The 17,770-nt window shown below is 50.1% G+C and overlaps 5 protein-coding genes across 5 annotated transcripts; 2 read left to right on the top strand and 3 right to left on the bottom strand.

Moving 5' to 3' along the window:
* Positions 1 to 1,173: 1,173 nt before the first annotated feature.
* Positions 1,174 to 3,308, bottom strand: BDR25DRAFT_342035 (uncharacterized protein; the record flags this gene model as incomplete). Its single annotated transcript, XM_033693667.1, has 3 exons — positions 3,091 to 3,308; positions 2,514 to 2,756; positions 1,174 to 2,364 (listed from the first exon to the last, which is right to left on the bottom strand). The coding sequence occupies exons 1-3, from the start codon at positions 3,157 to 3,159 to the stop codon at positions 1,174 to 1,176; spliced, it is 1,503 nt and encodes a 500-aa protein (XP_033548832.1). The 5' UTR covers positions 3,160 to 3,308.
* A 501-nt stretch (positions 3,309 to 3,809) lies between these two features.
* BDR25DRAFT_284354 (RTA1-domain-containing protein) lies at positions 3,810 to 4,988 on the top strand. Its single transcript, XM_033688115.1, has 2 exons — positions 3,810 to 4,079; positions 4,131 to 4,988. The coding sequence occupies exons 1-2, from the start codon at positions 3,896 to 3,898 to the stop codon at positions 4,859 to 4,861; spliced, it is 915 nt and encodes a 304-aa protein (XP_033548831.1). The 5' UTR covers positions 3,810 to 3,895; the 3' UTR covers positions 4,862 to 4,988.
* Positions 4,989 to 5,153: 165 nt separating this feature from the next.
* Positions 5,154 to 7,883, bottom strand: BDR25DRAFT_302802 (CRO1 protein). The gene has a single exon (XM_033689879.1). The coding sequence runs from the start codon at positions 7,851 to 7,853 to the stop codon at positions 5,391 to 5,393; it is 2,463 nt and encodes an 820-aa protein (XP_033548830.1). The 5' UTR covers positions 7,854 to 7,883; the 3' UTR covers positions 5,154 to 5,390.
* A 251-nt stretch (positions 7,884 to 8,134) lies between these two features.
* Positions 8,135 to 13,924, bottom strand: BDR25DRAFT_342032 (uncharacterized protein; the record flags this gene model as incomplete). Its single annotated transcript, XM_033693666.1, has 3 exons — positions 8,135 to 9,238; positions 9,287 to 9,378; positions 9,438 to 13,924. 3 exons carry the CDS (start codon positions 13,922 to 13,924, stop codon positions 8,292 to 8,294), a joined length of 5,526 nt encoding a protein of 1,841 aa, XP_033548829.1. The 3' UTR covers positions 8,135 to 8,291.
* Positions 13,925 to 15,502: 1,578 nt separating this feature from the next.
* BDR25DRAFT_16992 (uncharacterized protein) lies at positions 15,503 to 16,942 on the top strand. Its single transcript, XM_033684124.1, has one exon. It carries the CDS (start codon positions 15,538 to 15,540, stop codon positions 16,906 to 16,908), a length of 1,371 nt encoding a protein of 456 aa, XP_033548828.1. The 5' UTR covers positions 15,503 to 15,537; the 3' UTR covers positions 16,909 to 16,942.
* The last annotated feature ends 828 nt before the right edge of the window (positions 16,943 to 17,770 follow it).

The following is a 17,770-nucleotide window of genomic DNA, read 5'->3' as shown; positions in this document are numbered from 1 at the left end:
TCTACATAAAGGCTTGTTAACTAAGAAAATTACGCATAGTTAACATAATATTAAGATATAGAAAAATTTAGCAGTGTTAATTTAGGTAGGAAACACTGCACCTAAGTTATTAAGTAATTTTACCCCCTAATTAATAACTAGCTTATTAAAAAACTTGTCTAACAGTGCTACAAGTCCCTACCTATTAATGTCTAAGCTAATAGGTAATCCCTACTTAAAAGTTAAGCTTTTAAGACGCAGTACAGTCTACAGCTATAACTTACAAGACAAAACAAAACATACAAGGACTATACTACGTTTGCTACAGCTCACGTGACAGTACTAAGACGAAAAGTATGAAACGTAATTCGTACGGTTGAGAGCGTTGAGCTAAATATATTCCAGTCATCGGCTCTGGCCAAGCGTGATGGAACAATATACAAGTAGCCGACTTCCCCGATGTCTTCCTTCTCCCCCCTAAAGCCGCAGCTTCTCAGAGCCTCTCTCTATAATTCTGGGCGCAAATGGCTACATCCTAACAGACAACGTGGGGCATCCTTGGTGGATGGGAAAGAGGGCAGCCGAGTAGTGATTTATCCCGGCACTGAAGGAAAATGCGTTCTGTAAGAAGTTGCGCTTTAGCAGACGGGATTTGAAGCTGGGAGTTGGGGTTTGAATTGCAGGGGTAAAGCAGAGAGAGGGATGAAAGGGTTGGGCTGGAGGCCGTATAGGCCGAGTATTGAAGAGGAGACTGAGAGATTTTTGAGGGATACGAGGACGAGGCTGGGGTGAGGGTCAAGCTCCGCAGAAAACAATATGTCTAGAAATAAGTAGAGTTTTTTCTAGCCATTTGGAATATAACAGAGGTCTAACACACTAGTTATATTTATTTTCCTTGGATAAACAGTAAACGCTTCATTACCCAAATATCCTCCTCCATAGCTTCGGACACTTAGGGGCAAGGGAATTGCAACTTGCTAGGTTTCAGTCTTAACTTCAAGATTAACGTATACGTAGCAAACTAAGAATCCCTCATTGTTAGGAGAAGATAGCTCGTGCTATGGGGTGTGGGATGATAAATTTCCCCCCAGATCCAGCCTTGAATTCTGGTAACAGGCCAACAGATATGTACAACACTGTTCATACTCCAAATAATGCGTTAGAGTGTGGTAGGTCTTGAAACCATATCTTTACCTAGACGACATCCATCGCCATCTTCATATCAATTTCTACTACCTCTCTATCCCCTTTCCTCGCCTGCGGAACGAAGGAGGTCTCTAAATCCACACCAACGGCCTTCGCAGGCCACTCAATCAGATGCCAATTCTCTCTACCAATTGCCACCGCTACCCCAATAATCATATTCGCCCCCAACCCCTCTAACCACCAGACATTTCGTATCCTACCATGTAGGATCGCATAATGTGCTACCAGAACAAGTGCCTCTCGATTCTTCTGTTCCATCAAAGTGATGAACTCCCGCGGGATGATCGTCGGCCAGACGAATATCGCGCCTCTGTCCACTAGCCACCCTACGGTGGTATCGTTCGCAGCGTATGGGATCGCCGTCACTGGTGTGTACGTATTCCCCGGGATCGTTAGCTGCGAGACTAACGCGAAGGTCTCTCGTAGTAGCTGCAAGGCTTGAGAAAGGTGTTCAAAGTGGCTTTCATACTCCCGACCAGGACACATCCAAAGGTTTTCCAGCTCACAAAGTCGTCGGTTTTCATCCTGGGCTTGCGCAGTTGCGGGGACTCTATGCGGAGGCCACCATATCCGCGAACAAATCGGCGCTAGACATCCTGTTGTGACCCACACCCAGCCTGGTCTCAATACAAGGAGTGTGCCTCGCAGACCATGGAATGGGCGTACCGTGGCTTGGACAATGCGGTCTATGATTTCGGTGGTAAAGGCTTTTGTGCCCGATGGGACTGACGCTCGTATTTCCTCAAAGTCGAGCGTCGTGGTGCGGAAAATGTACACAGCGGTGAGTGTAGAGCACGCGAAAAGTGCTGCTGCGTTCTTGGCATTCACATTCAGGAGCTGCGTGCTGTAGTACGGTATTGTCCGGTTCATGTGCGAAGCTGCTAGGCTCATCATTTGATCTCTTTTCTCGGTTGTGCTCTCGTGTAGACGAGCGAGGTGTAACGAAGCCACGGCTAGCAAGCTATGCAGGAGGAAGTGATGCGTAGACGCAAGCTCGGGGATGAAGGAACGCCATGCCGCTTTTGCAGGGTCGTTAGAAGCGAGGGAGAAAGAGGTTGCAAATTCGTAGTGATCAAAGAGATCTTGAAAGCCAGAGGGTACGAGCGAGCGGCAGTCTTTCCAGACGTCGTTAAAGCGAATTTCTGTGGGTATTCGGAAGTTGTCGGGGACCCAGAGAGCCTATAGAGGAATATCCGATTAGACAATTGTCCTACGCTTATATACATTATGTGAGAGGGTAGTGGTAGTTTGAATGAGGGAAAACCCTCTGTTGTGATAAAGAATAAAGGGCAACGACATAGTGTACGAATGGGAGCTGAAGGACGTACGGATGTTGTCGAAGTCGGACTAGATGACCCTTGTGAGCCGTTTCGAAAGACATGGACTTCATACGGTGCTTTCTTCTTGGCAATGAGCTGTTTGGGTGCTGAGACTAACTCTTGATGTGATGAGGGAACGAGTGATTGGCAAGGGTTGGAAGCCGAGAATCTTGATGAGGGGGCGAGAAGTTGAAAACTGCATTCTAGCCCTCTCTTTAAACAGTTCTCGCATGTAGGGTGTTTTATGTCACACTGTTTGCCAAGTCAGCAGTGCTAAAGCACGCTTGAGTACCTTGAAACATGTTTTGCCGTAGCTCAATCAGGAGTCAACTTGAACATGAATTGGCTACGGAGCACTGAATGGCGCACTCCATTTTCTCTTGCTGTTTTTCTCCCCGAAGAAGGCAATACGTTTTGAGTGCATGCGCATCCCTGACTCTGGGGCAACATGGTTTAAATGCTGCCGGACCCCCTAGATGCGTTGCCATCACGTGCTTGGGCGGCTCTGAGATTCGTCTGGTGCAAAGAAGTGGCACAGTCGATAAATGATAGGAAATTGACCGATGGAGTGAAGATGGAATCATACCTTTATTCGTCTCTTCTTACACTGTGCGCAACCGAGCCTTGTTTTGTTGTGGGCTTTCCTGGTCCCCATCTTCCACCCCAAATAGTTTAACGTGCAAGCGAAGAAGCACCACGAGGACGGGAGGGCCGAGCAGACGCTCCCCTCAATGATGAAATAGATTAAGATATGATCCGACGAATTGAAAGGGGCTCGGTACGCTCGAGATGCACCTAAATGCCTATGTAAGTGGCAGTTGTGAGGCAGTGCCAGAACTGACGTTAACTTATCGGGAGAGCCGCTATGCGCTAGCCTTAAAGTAGACGGCATTTCTCGCACTCAGCGCCTCTCTATTGGCCAGGAGCGACTGCCCTGCACGGTCCAGGAATCGATGTCAAATACACTGGCCGTTGTTCGCGCTTTGCCTTTACTCGTTGATACCGACTGTAGCACCGGGTCTCTCCTTTTCTTGAAATGGGATGCCTTGCGGAAACTATTTAGTAGGATTACTCGCAAGGCTGAGAAGCCTCCCTCCGTAGCCAATGGAGAATGTCACTGTACGCTATCGTCGCCCCACATAGGCGTATTCAAGCAAATTCATACGTGGACGTGAGGCTTTGTTATTGCTAAGGTCCTGTATTCCAAATCTCCAATTGACTACGTCGCTGAACGGCAAATGTGGATATATAAGAAACTTGAAGATTCTTCAGTTTGATCTCCATACTCTACTATATACCATATATCTCTGTTCTAATGCATGTATCTCTCACACGCTCTGGTTGTTCATCTCTAATTTCTACCACCCTCTCAAATCAACTCAATCTTCACAATGGCAAACGGACTGCACCCTGACATCAACAACCCCAATGTCTTCGTTCTCTACCGATATCACCCTTCTCTCGTAGCAGCCACCATTTTTGCAGTTCTCTTCGGCATTTCCACGCTTTCTCACGTCTATCAATTGATCCGCTTACGATCAGCCTTCATGATTCCCCTCGCTATTGGCGGTTTCTGTAAGGTTCCCGTAACCCCTAAACGAGAAAGCCTGGTCTAACATTCACTAGTTGAGACAATAGGCTACATAGGGCGAATACTATCCTCCCACGACCAATGGGCCCTAGGGCCATACATCATGCAGGCCCTGCTCCTCCTGCTCGCACCTGCACTCTTCGCCGCTTCAATCTACATGGTCCTCGGCCGCGTCATCCTACTCACCGAAGGCGAGCAATATTCGCTGATTCGACAGCGCTGGCTTACCAAAATCTTCGTAATCGGTGATATCCTTGCTTTTCTAATTCAAAGCGCCGGTGGCAGTATCCTGAGCGGGGCTGACAAGGATCTGGACAAATTGAAGCTGGGTGAAGACATCATCATCGCTGGTCTGTTTGCACAGATTGCCTTCTTCGGCTTCTTCATTGTTGTCGCCTCAGTCTTCCAGATTCGAGGCCGACATCATCTTTCCAAACTCGATTCGTCCAGTGTTCCGTGGAAGAAGTTTCTCTACGTTCTTTATGTCTCATCAATGTTCATCCTTGTTCGTTCCGTCTTCAGGGCCATCGAGTATCTTCAGGGAAACACAGGATATCTGCTAAAGCATGAGGTGTTCCTATACATCTTTGATGCAGTTTTGATGTTTGCGGTATTGGCGGTGATGAACGTGGTGCACCCAGGCGCAATCTCTAGGTTGTTGAAAAGAAAAAACGACAGAGGGAGTTTAGTTGAGTTGGTAGTTCCGGACACTAGGGATAGGAGTAAAGATTCTGCACCTTTAACTACGGGAGAGAATTTTCCTTAGGCTTGAAGAAGGGTGTATTCTTCATACTGTCAGCGCAAGATTTGGGGAAGGGGTGCGTATTGGGATAACTTGGGGCGTCACAAGATGGGCGATATCATATCTCTCTCTGTGCTTGCAGGCATCTGGCGTCATGAGCTAACCTTTAATATTTCTTAGTTCATGTAGTCTGATAGGAATTTAGATAGACTGTTTTGGAATGTACGATACTTTGTAGACCAGTGCGAAGACCTTTCCTGTTGTATGTAAAGTTGCCCAGACATTCATATTTTCAGTCTCGTGGAGTTGAAGGTGCTGTCCCAAGGTCGCCTAATTATAATTGGCGGATAAGTTGATTCACTATGAAGGGTGGCATGGCAAAAACCCCTCATTAATTCGTAGTAAAGCATAGTCATGAAAAGCCCAGAACCCATTCCTGGAAAGAGAGTCCTCACTATGGCCAATCATGTATCAATCTAATCCCAGCCATCCAACCGAGAACACGCTAACTCCCTCCTGTTCCTCTCTCTATGCTTTGCCTCCCGTCTGCTCCTCATCCCAAAAGAATTCTAAGTGTCTCCACCGCCAATCCCACAACCTCCTGTCTCCTACTACTCTTTAAAACCTCTTTAAAAACCTCTACTCCATTTTTCTCCTTGAGAGTCGTTACCCCTTGGACCCCTACTTCCCCCGGCGCAGCAACAACACTTCTCACACACACCACGCCTCTGTGTCTTACATCTTCGCTTTCGTCCTTGCACAAACCTAGTAAGAAATCTATGCCCCGCTCCTGTCGCAATACCTCCTTGACCCCTAAATCCCAATTCAGCATCATAGCCAGTGCCCCGCCGGCCGCAGACCGCGTGGCCGTGTCATCAACGTCTGTCATTGCGAGTAGAATGTGGAGGCGCTGCCGACTTTGCTTTGAGCCATTAGCAAACTTCTCAACGCACGAAGGAGAGGCCATTAGGTTGCAGATAAGCTCCGTGGAGGCGCGGCGCAGCATCTTGCTGGGAGACAAGAGGAGATCGTCCGCGATTGTTTGGAAAGCGAGACGGAGAATTGCGTTTTGACTTTCCGTATCCATGGATGCGAGATTTGTGAGAGCGAGGAGGGCCTCGAAAGCGTGTAGTTGCCAGGTTGAGGATTCGCTGGGCTGGAGTAAGAAGAGTAAGGGACGAATGGCGGATGTACTGGGAACTGCGGATGCAGTGCTGAAGACGTGCGCAGGGTTAATAGATATGAGGATTCTGGCCAAAGATTGTGCGGCTGCGGACCGCGCGAGCGGGGTGTAGGAAGATGCATGTGGGTGCTCCTCAGCGTGGATGTGATCCCAGATTTGGAGGAGAAGTTTGATAGCGCCTTGCTGGGCTATTGGACCCCTATGTTCCTTCTCCTTGCTTAGTGAGAGAAGGATTTGTAACATTTGGGAAAGCACGGAAGGTGATGCACGCTTGGACGTCTTGACGAGCAAGGGCACAATACCGACGCCGAGGACCTTCTTGCACCGTGCTGTTACGTAGCTCTCGTCCTCTAGCGGATCTGGTTCCAAAGGCTTTTGGGTGTTGGCATAGGCTTTGAGTTGACTCATGCGCTTTTCCTCCTCGGATTGTACAGGGAGATAGGTAGTTAGATTAACAAAAATTGTGAGACCGCCAAAGAGGACAGGTTTTGGGCAGTCAAAGGTAGCCATTGTTTCGATGAGCCGGAGAAGGAACACATGATCATTCGCAAGCGCTTCGCGGACTTTCGGTTGCAGGGAAGCATATGCGAGACCTTCAACGGAGTCTTGTTTAGAGGCGGGCGAGGAGTCGAGGACCATGGATTTGAAGCGTGTGATGAGATCGTCTTGGTCAACCTTGTTAGGCTGTATAATTTGTGGAATGGATGATGTAGGCTCATCACCTAACTTTACAAGAATGAGAGCCGCAAGGTTCGCGCGCTTTTTATCCATGGCGGCAGCTACAATGTCTTCCAGCCAGAGTCTGCAGTGGCGATTTATAGCCTCCCGGCAGGTTTTGTCAACGCAAGCGGCGGAAATGAGTTCTAATGATGCCTGTTCGAGTTTCTGGCTCTTCTTGCTTTGAACGAGAGGAACGAGACTACTGATGAAACCCTCTGTAAGGAATAGTGCAGACGCCACGGATACTGTGATCGGGAAAATGGCGGTCGCGGTGGAGAAAGCGACAATGAGACCATCGGCCGTCGGACGCTGCACTCGGGAGGTAACGAACTTTGAGATGAGGTTCTGTGCCGTATCGGGTGCGAGCTCGAGAAGTTTGACTGTAGCGAGAGTAGCTTGGCTTCGGAGGCTGTTTGGAAGTCGGAGATCCAGGGATACGAGGATGACATCGAAGCTATCTGCATCGATGATGCCCTTGAGGTGCTCCGCATGAGCGGCGAGAAGAGTAGCGATGCCTTTCATTGCGCGTTCTGGGTGCTCGAGTGCTTCCTCCATCATCATGGCCAGAGAAAGCATAAAGCAATCCCTATGCCCTTGGATAAACGTTGCATCCGAAGGCCACGCCGAACGCTTTAGTAGGACTCTCAGCAAGCCGTCTAGACTATCGTCTCCGCGTTCGAAAAGTTGATAATACGTCTCAGTCGGCCGTTCCTGCAACGCCCTCGCCAGCCACATCTGCGCGCCTTGTTTTCCTAAAAGCTCTCCCGTAACCTGATCCAAGAGATCATCTTCAACTTTAGCCTCCATTAAGATCTTCATTGCCTCCTCCGCATTCTGATTACTCAAGCTCTGGCCTCTGATGAATCTTAGTGCCTTCGCTCCATCCGCATCATCCTGGCTCCTGATCCAGTCTTTACATATTCCAATCAACGGTGACCTTGCCTCCTCTTTCTTGAGAGCCACCCATCCAGCTTTAATTAGTGTACTTTCGGGTGCAATTGTAGTCGCTTCACGCAACAACCTTGCCGCATCCGACAATTTGCCGGAACTGACGAACTCAGTGGCTTTGTTGGCGAGTTCCACAGCTCGTTCTTCCTCTGTCGTGGTGGCCATGTCTAGAATTGAAGGTGTCGTCGTTGTCGAGCAATTGCGAAGTGGAGGTGGATTGATAAATAGGCGTGATCACGGGATGGGATGATTCGACCTAACACACTGAGCGCTAATCTCGTCTCGGCCCTACGGCGGCACGAAAGGACCAGCGCTCTCGCCGTCTTCACTGCAAAAGGGAATGGATGCAAAATGATAAACATGCAGACATTCTCTCATTATTAATACACTTCGTAAGGTATTGCTTTCGGACCCCCACCTCGCGCCGAGAACGCACATTTTTATGTCGTACATGTTTTGGAACCGGATACTCCCTCTAGCAGCTAGAAAAGAAACCAAGACCCCCATGTGACACAAAAACCCATTCCAGAATCTCCAAAAGCTATGCAGAATGTCAGCCAGCCATGAACTCCTCCTGCACCGCGAGATAGAGGACGCCACGCGTCATATTTCCGACCAGCCCGCTGGTTCTCGATCGTGAATTTCCTCGGTTTTCTCAGACCTTCTGATAACTCCCAGGTAGAGTAGTCGTTCCCAAATATCGTCTTTCACCAATATACGTGCTTTGTCAAACTGCAAGCCGTCTAGCTCACGCAGGTTGCTGCAACTGGTCGCTAACATCATCTCGTACACCCTTCGCCTCAGTCTCGTCTCATCATCCAATCGCAAAAGGTACTGTTTGTCTGCTTCTTGATCTCCATCTGGAAGAATGAAGCGGTCCCACCTGTCATCCTCGATTGGCTTTTGATTGAGCGATATAACACGATTCTCTGCAACCGAAGGGTAGAAGCGTAGTGTGAGAGAATTGTCCCGCATATCTAGCTTCGTCAAAGTGATCAACTTCGCCAGAACCGCTAAATTCGTGCGCAAGCGTGAAAGCTTATTACCAGCCACGAGTAGTTCGTTGAGCTTCTTTACGTTGAGTAGCGGTCGGAGATCTTTGATGGAATTGAAATTGAGGTTGATAGATCGGATATTCGGGGTTAGTTGTCCAAAGTGCTGTGGCAACTCCTTCAATCCCATAGAAGCAAGTTCGACACGCTGAAGATTTAAGAGATGCTGCGAAATATCCAAGCTACGAGCGGAATTTAAAGAGATGTAGAGGTTGCGGACATCTGAATTCCTCATTAAGTTTCCGACACAGGTTTCTGGGTCTGAATCGGTCCCTAGCACTTGTTCTCGCGCAGAAAGGGTCCGAAGGTGGGTCAAATTTTCCAACCCAGAGACTTGGGTTAGGGCATTGCCATCCACATAGAGAGACTCCAAGTTCGGGCAATACGTATCGATAATGAGCGAAGTCATCTCATTCCTGCATATCCTTAAAGACCTCAACAAGCTGTTTCGTCCAGTTGGCATATCGAATACCGGAAACTCTTTGATGCAATTATCGTCTAAAAAAGTTAGCTATTGCAGGATACTGTGAGACTAATTTAATTTACCAAGATCAAGGTGTTGGAGTCGCGGCAGGCAGTGCAAATTGAGAATCTTGGATAGTCGGTTTCCACGAAGAACAAGGGTTGTCAAAGATTTTCTGTGTAATACATTAGCATTAGGATGATTAAACGCACAAGTGGTTTGGGATTTCCATACAGATCCGATTTCGCAAAGTCAACGGTTTCGACCAGGTTGGCTTCGGCATTCAACTCCATGAGCCCGTCGAGATGCAATATGCCACTTAACGTCTTGATCTTGTTATCGCCAAGCCTCAATGTTCGCAAGTGAAGTAGTTGATTAAGGCCATCTAAGCGGTCGATATCATTTCCAGAGATATCTAAGTATTGTAGATTCATAAGCGATGCCCAGGAAGTGAGTCCGGTGAGGCAATTGTTGTGTGCCTTGAGCCGGCGTATCGTAAAGGGGATGCCTGCGACATGGCTGATGCTGTTATCAGATACATCTAAGTCTTCCAAACGGCAACAAAACTCATCAAGGCGATGAAGATTGGTAAGGCTTTTGCCATGAAGGTCAACTTGGCGAAGCTCTTCCCAATATGGCTCGTCTGGCTGGACGTCTTGTAGAGCCTTGACCAACTCCGCCGTTCCTAAAGCGTAGCGGTCCTCTAAAGCCTGAGAAAATTTGGTTCCATTGTGTTTCATGACGACTCGGTCCGGGAGCTCGCATTCATCAACCTGATTCAGGGTAAATTCCGGCAGATCACTAAGCATGAACGTAACATCTCCTGCCCTAGCCGGTGGTGATCCAGCCGGTATTAGTGCACCTGGTTGCCCAACGCCCAAGACAGGGGTAGTTACACTCATGGAGAGTTGCATGCGATAGTTTCTTGAAGGCAAGTCATCCAAGAGTGGCAATTCATCGTGCTCTCTGATCGGCGTAGCTCGTGCATTCGGCAATGTCTTCGCACCAGCCATTTGACGCCAGGTTGCCCTTTTCGAACGGGCGGTTTGATGATTGCTCGAAAATGTCCATTTTTGTTGCACGTTCTTCCGAGGGCTAATAGACTCCTGGTACAGTCCCTCTGTGCGTTCGTTGTCTCGTTCCTGGAAATCCTGGCCTAGAGGAGGATGCGGCGATGAGATTGATATGGTAATGTCTCGAACATGTGCACTTTGTACAGTTGGCTTGGCTGTGCCACGGCCTTCGAAGTACTTGATCTCGTGCTCCACGTCATTCTCATCAGACTCTGGGATGGAATAAGTCGTTGGCGGCTGACGCACTATCTGAGTTCCTCCGCTTCGCGTTTCTTGATCACTCCAGGAAGTCGCTCGGGTTTCGGTCTTCGGAAAGCTCCATGCAAAGTTGGATGCCTTTGACGGTACCGAACTAGTGTCTGGAGGAGGTATACCTTTGCCCTCTCGTGTGACCGGACGGACCCCATTCTGACAGTCGAAGTCCTCCGACTCTTCAAGGAATGTCTCCGCCGTGGGCTTAAACAGTAATGCTTTGTTCACTCGGAGCTCAGCGGTTTCATCAACCGTGAGATCCGGAATGTTCCCAAAAGGATCTTCCTCGCTCTCGTTCGCATTGCTCAGATCTTCGTTCGGCCGGGTTTCCTTGATTGGACTTTTCTGTCTGACCCAGATGTTTTTCTCACGGTCGAAGCTCATTCCTGCGATGTGTTCGGGTATCAGATGTGCTACCGCTTCTGGAGCTAGGGTTGCGACATGCTCCGATCTCCGGGATGTATTCGTTGCTATTGTCTGGCCCATGGAAGAGCCTGTTGACGGGTGAGTGCCGTTTGTTCTCGGTTGTGACCCGACCCCTCCGTCATCAATGTCCCTCATTACATGCCGGTCTTGGTTGTCAGTAATACGAATATTGTCCTGCTCGATAACAATGCTGTTGCCCTCAGGGGAGACGGGACCTTTCATTCGCGAGAATCGTAGAGACCGTATGGAGGAACCCATGAAATCATCTGACTCTTTTTCTTGAAACTTTCGTAAATGGCTCATGACCTGCGGATCTAGCTCACGCTTATTAGGTTCCCTCCATTGCGACATGTGGCCCTCGCGGCTAGGCGGCCGAGAGAATGTGAGTGGAGTTGATGGAAGAGGGTTGCAGTCCTCCTTTATTGGTGACTCCGATTCCGTTTCTTCCACACTACCCAACCCACTAGTGGGCCGTCCTTTTGTCCGAATGAACTCCATAATCTTCACTGCTTCATCAAGGAAGTCCTGGGTTGTGACGGAGCGCTTGCGACTCTCATCCTTCATGGCTTGTGTCCTCTTCATGCTAAAGGCAGCAACTTCGCTTGCAACTGCGGCGGCTCTGTTCCGTTCCGAGGGTCCTTTAGGGCCAACAGGTGAATTAAGGTGCTCCCGAATAGTGTTTAGCTTTGGCGAGGACAATATAAAGGCTTCGGTTGCCTCAAGTATTTCTGCTTCAATCTCATCCTTCCGCCGCTGACTAGGTGTTGGATTCCGGGGACGCAAAATATGCCGTCGGGCCAGGACGTCTGGATCCGCCACATTGTTGGTTTGTTCGTGGCGGGCGTCCTTTCGTTTACGCCCGATGATTGACTGCATCACGGCGTGTGTTTCCTTGACAGATCTCGGTCCGGACTCGCTGAAGACATCATCGTCATCACCGTCTATTGAATACAGAGTTCTTCGGCGTTTCGGCGTAGGGTTTTTGAATGGTGATGTTGGACCTCTTTTACCTTCAGTATACTCTTGAATGGGATGAGCTACCAGTGGTGGCGATGACGCAGGACCAGACGCAGTCCATCCAGACTGAGAATTTGACGGGTTCCTGGCCCGGAATTGATTGGACACACGTGTCAGGCCTTGCCTCTTAGCTTTGGGTCGGCCTTGTAATTGAAGTGATTCATCGAAGTGGAACCGAGGCGGCTGTCGACTACCAGGTGGCGCAATATCTGAGGTAGGTGAACTGTCGGGAGCACTATATCTATCGTCCAAGGCTTGAGAAGAAGTAGAGGACAGCTCTTCAGGAAATTGATACGCATCGAGTTGACCTTCACCGAATGTTTCCACTTGGAAAGCCTCAGAATGTTGACCAATAGGAGAAAAGGCACCCTTGGCTTCTATAGCAGGTTTTTGGATGCTTACTTCCTCGACCAAAGTCAAGCGATAGTCTTTTTTTACTTCTCTTGCCGAATGTGCTTGATTGGACTGTACGTTGGTCAAGGTAGTCTGCTCAGATTTGTACTCAAGCTGGCTTAGTCGCCTTTGCAGTCGGTTGCTCGTGAAGGTATCGTGAGCATCGAATAATTTTAACGGGCTACGGGACTTTGTTCGTGCTGGGCTCAGATGTCTTGCATTGTCATGTCGACGTGGGGTTACAGGATCCGGAGATGGTGGGCTGTCTGATTCAAAGCTCTGACCTGCAGCTTCAGGCTCAACAATTGACGGGGTATTGGGATATGCGTTCTTCCTAGAGAGTGTGGGATTCCCAGGCATACTAAGTGTGGGAGCTTTTGAGCGAGGAGACGGACTGAGTGGTCGCCTCCGAAAAGACCCGTCTCTTGAATATCCACCCCGTCGGAGTTCTACAAAACGGCCCACGTCTGCGTACTCTGGTGTCCCAGCTGGCAGGTCCTCCGGGAGGGTATCATCTCGCAGTTTCGCCATCGATGAGTCCTCTTGGCTCACACTGACAGTATTGCCCTCTGAAGCAGGGTTCGAATTGGAAGTGGGTGGTGGGGACCCCAAATGTCGTAATCTATTAGCAAGGTCGGAGCCTCTGAGATTTGGATCAGAAGGGTTGACCGTAGCCCCGATCTTGAGGTTGGTGGAGAGATACACAGGGCTGAAGCTTTCATTCTCGAATTCGATTTGTCCGCTGACAGTCCGGGGAATCTGATAGTTGTTGCTCCCGGGAACATGGGTTGAGAATGATCCACCAGCTCGTGCTTGTTCGAATGTACCTTCGAAGGCAGAATCCTCAGCCGCTATACGCTGCAAATCCTGGACCATTTTTGATGACAAGCCGGAATAGTCTACACCGTCTTTGTCTCGTGTAGCGCTCTGCTCTTGGTCTCGTGACGGCCATGGCGGTGGACTTGAAGGCATGTTGTTCAGACCTCTAGAAAGAGCAAGTTTGCTTTTAGGCTGTTTGGCTTCTTCGGGAGCCTTCGCCGTAGGCTTCTGAAAGATGTTCTCAAGCCCCATTGGGCTGAAGAGGTCCCGTTGTTCACCATAGCCCACTTCGCCTTTAAGCAACCTCCGCCTCCATTCTGGTGTATCATGGATTTGCTGAGGCTTTCCTGGAGCGAGCATAGCTGGCTTCTGTTCCACCGTGCCATTACATATCACCGACCCAGTGGCCGAAGTCGGCGAGGAGAGCGATACACAACGAGAATCTGTGGCCCTCGGTGCTTCTTGAGTTGTGGTTGAGGGGATATTGATATCGCTCAGGGTGCGTTCGGCTAGAGCACTCTTCGGAGGAGGAGTAGGTCGACTTTCCTTCGCGAGTTGTCGTATTTGTATCTCGGAGAAGGATCCCGACGAATTCCGTAGGCGCGGTAGGCGGCTTCGGGGTTTAGACGGGACACTTTGACAAGTCTGCATTGTGGCAGCATTATCTGGGTTCTGTGTGAGCGGTGGAGGAGCGGGTTGGGGTATCCACTCCTCAGAGAGGTCCTCGAGCCAAGGCTTCATGATTGTTGTCGTTTCTGTGGGGCGGTTTGTGGTTCGCGACTGTTGTTTTGGGAGGGGACTTTCGTCATACGCGTCCTAGCAGGAGATTATGCTAGTATATATGGCATAGCGGGATTGTTTAAAGCCTCAATGGCAGCAGGTGTATCAATGAACGCGTCGAGTGCTTGGTGTCGCAATATACAAATACCGCCAAGTCAACGAGGTCCGGGGTTGTGTCGGAGCCACCCATGGACGTCGTGTTATGCCTACACGTGACCTTATCGATAGCCTCCCGTTTCCGCGACAACCAAACGGGGAGAGTGTGACAAGGATGCTAGGCACGGTGCAGCTTCACTTTGAAGTGCAGACGATAGTGAATGATGCTCTCACTACCCCCGCCGCTTGTCTGCGTATTGTTCTCGAATCCTATTGTCTCCAATAAATGCAACTGACTCTGGGCCCAAAGGCACCACTGACGGACCACTGATGCTCCCACCCCACGACCCCCAACCCAACCCCCCACGACAACCAACGAAACCTAGAAGTAGAACGACATGCCACTGTCACTACATTGCCATCTGAGAAATGGCCTAGCATTCGAAGCGCTTGAGCCAGACCGTCAATATGTTCTTGAGGCAATTCCCGACGAGGTTTATGACGGCCCTCAACGAGCAGCCAAACGACGAAGAATCGAAAAAATCGCCACGCAATACCTGCGTGGGAAGCCACCAGTGCTATTGTCCACCAGACTGCGCGGGCCTTTCAAGGGCTGGGACAATCCATGGGCGGGCCGAGGCACAAACGACAAGCAATGGGAACGGAAGAAGGCAATGAAGCCAAGAGCTAGCAAAATTCGCAAGAGCGCAAGGAATATCATCACATATAGGGAGGATCTACCTAATCGAGGCAGGAACGTTGTTCGGGCAGCACCCTGGCCACCCATGCCAGATCCCCCAAAAGCCCTTGAAATCGAGGGGCCGAGCAACCACCACCAGAAAACCCATGAAGGAAGGGCCGTGGTTTCAGCGACAAGGTCTCCAACAGATAGGAATGGGGAATCTGCCGCGACTGAGTACTTTAGTGCAAGTCTTGATCAAGCCACTCTACAAGAAAGGCACAGGAGCGACTTGCACGGGCTCGTGGTCGCATCTGAAGTACATGGATCAGAAAATGGACATTGGGAGGGACACACGAACATTTCACCAACACCTTCACGTCACAGCCACGGATTCCTGGGCGCCACAGCTGAGTTGCAAGTTAGGCCATCCAACGGACTCGCGATTAGAGCCTCCCGGTCATCCCCTTTTCGGATGGGAGCTCGTGCTACGGATGCCCAATGGCTGTCAAATGCGTCAGCCACGATGTCTGTATCCTCACCTGTGGGGCCACTCAATCCTATCCAAATAAATGGCAAAGATTACGTAAGATCACTGAAAGGAGCAGCTGTTCACTCAACAGCGCAAGATGACAGTCCTACAAATTCGACATCATTCGGTCCACATATTGAAGTGTCGACGCTAGATAGTCGAATTACTATAGAAAGATCAACAGCTTGCATCTCTGATCAGATCGGCAACCTTACTAGCGAAATATCTCGGCATGCGCAACGTAAAAAGAGTATTCCTCAAGTTACTATGAACGAATACAAGGACAAACAGGTGAATGCAAGAGAAGAGGAAAGGGTAGACTTTATTTCAACCATTGGAGATATAGTACAGCCTCAGGCAGATGACCTTCGACTACCCGAGACATCATCTCACCTTCACATGCAACATCCATCAGATTCCGCTTGCAGCCCAGGAGTGCTGGATGTCAAAGAAGTCAACCAAACGGTTCTAGAAGGCTATCTCTCAGCGAGGAAGCTATCTCGCCTCGCCATCGAACAGGCGCACGTTACGACTAAAGACTCTCGAGGACCACTTAACAGGGAGGAAGTGCAGCGCTCCGCGGAGCAATGCGTAGGTCTCTCAGCTGCTAAGTCAAACCGGAGAACGTCGAGCCGGAGAACTTTGAAAGACGTGTTGTCACTACTGTCTCAACCCCATGATTTCGTAGCTTCTCCCGCCCCTGCATCGTCAATTGGCTTTACATATCGAAAGACGGCAGAGGCAAGAGGCAAAGAGAACCTATCACGCAAAACTAAACCGCGCCTGATGATGTTCGAATCCTCTCCAGCCATTCCGAAGGATGGCCCTGGAGTAATTTCGGAAGATGTTCAAGGAAATATGTCCGCTAACGACAAAGCCGATAGGAGCTTCAGCATCCGCCATTCTCACAGCCGTGAGGGCCCTCGTCCAGACGTTTATGAGGTAATTGTGTCGGACACAGGAGTAGTAGACCATCTTGAAGATGAGCGGCAGCAACAAGATGATCTTAACTCCAGCCGCCAGTCGACCTACTCGACTCAAACTGCCATGATGCTAGCCCAGCTCGAATTCCAACAAGACGTGTTTCCTCCCATCTCCTGTGAAACCCCGGGCGCCGTGCTGCAGTCTGATAACGCACCACAACCCCCGGCACGAGAGCCCAGCCCTGCTATTACCCCATTTCATACCTTCAACGCAGGGTTGAATGAACGACACCCCCCAGATAGTGTTCTACATGGGCCGCCTATAAGCACCCAAGACCTATTCTGCGCAGCATCTCCATTCGCATTCAGCACAGTAAAGAAGACTAAGAGACAACCACAGAGCACTCTGAGGTTTGCAGTGCTTCCCACCGAAGAAAGAATCAATAAAGATGCTGCTCAAACGAATGACCCTAAAAGTCCAACGCCATCGGCCGAGCGGATTCCGCTCAAGGAGCGAAACTCCTGTGGGTCTGCACTGAGGTTCGGAAGCACAGGACCGCAGGAGTCGTGCTTGAAGGGCCAACGGCTGCCCTCAATAGGTGCCCTTGAGCTCCCTAACCTCGACTTGCATACATCGTTGGATGACGCCCTCGACGAGGAGATGGATTTCTCGTTCACGAATGGATTTCTTCGGAATCTAGATGGTATGACTTGATGGCGCGCTGTTCTGGGCATTCTGCAGTGGTGGAGTGGTGGAGCGATCGGACTTTCTGGATATGAAGATCATGTTGTTGATGGATGGGTATGAATATCAGCATGGTTGAGGTCCTCCCAAAATACGGGGCTTCCTTGTGCTCTGGCAGCAGAGGCCCTAGTCGTTTGGTTGCTGCGAGGGAGCACGTTCTTGAGTGATTGGACGTTAGCAAATTTGGAGGCCGGAGCCCGCTGCATATTGCTGCATAGGCTAGATGCGGATGTATCCAAATTATGCCTATGGGAGAGGGTGACGGAGCAGGAATGGAGGGAGGTGAAAGAAGCGGAGGGTTACGGGAGAATTGAGTCGAGGAAGGACGGGAAGGGTCTCTGTTTCACGACATGAGTCGCACAGGAGAGCAAAGCTAAGATTGAATCATGTCAAGGCACGCTCAGTGCCCATGGAGACTTCCAATGGCGGCTCCAGCTGCAACACGTTTCAGTCTCTCCAGGGCCTGCTGGGGATGGAGATGGACACTGGGGATGGAGGTGGACAAATGGCCATGTAGTTGTACGTAACATTCACCTCTGGCCGGAATCGGCACGGCAGCACCGCCATGGCAGGTGTGCACGGCCGCACTTGCCCAAAGTCGTCGGGTCTTTTCTTCGCTGGCTGCCCGTAGTGCATCGCGACCGAGTTTGTCTCCCTCTCCGTCCAGCGTGATAGCAATTCTTGGAAGGCCCTCCTGCTCCGCACGCAAAAGCAAAACCAAGTGCGGCGCGTCCTTGTCGACGGCCGCGAGCTCCCAAGCGCGAAGGCACCTGCTACCGCGCCTTTATTTACCCTTCACGACGTCGGTGCGCCCAAGCGAACACCCGGCTTG

The sequence above is a fragment of the Lindgomyces ingoldianus genome (assembly GCF_010093535.1).
Source record: "Lindgomyces ingoldianus strain ATCC 200398 unplaced genomic scaffold BDR25scaffold_12, whole genome shotgun sequence".
Lineage (NCBI taxonomy): Eukaryota > Fungi > Ascomycota > Dothideomycetes > Pleosporales > Lindgomycetaceae > Lindgomyces > Lindgomyces ingoldianus.
The sequence above is the reverse complement of the archived record's forward strand: the minus strand, read 5'-3'. Positions and strand labels throughout refer to the sequence as shown.

Bases quoted from the DNA above. Each gene is read 5' to 3' on its own strand.
- BDR25DRAFT_284354 (XM_033688115.1), top strand. From the start codon at position 3,896: ATGGCAAACGGACTGCACCCTGACATCAACAACCCCAATGTCTTCGTT. The intron at 4,080-4,130 runs GTAAGGTTCCCG...AACATTCACTAG, and splicing joins CCTCGCTATTGGCGGTTTCT to TTGAGACAATAGGCTACATA.
- BDR25DRAFT_302802 (XM_033689879.1), bottom strand. From the start codon at position 7,853: ATGGCCACCACGACAGAGGAAGAACGAGCTGTGGAACTCGCCAACAAA.
- BDR25DRAFT_16992 (XM_033684124.1), top strand. From the start codon at position 15,538: ATGAACGAATACAAGGACAAACAGGTGAATGCAAGAGAAGAGGAAAGG.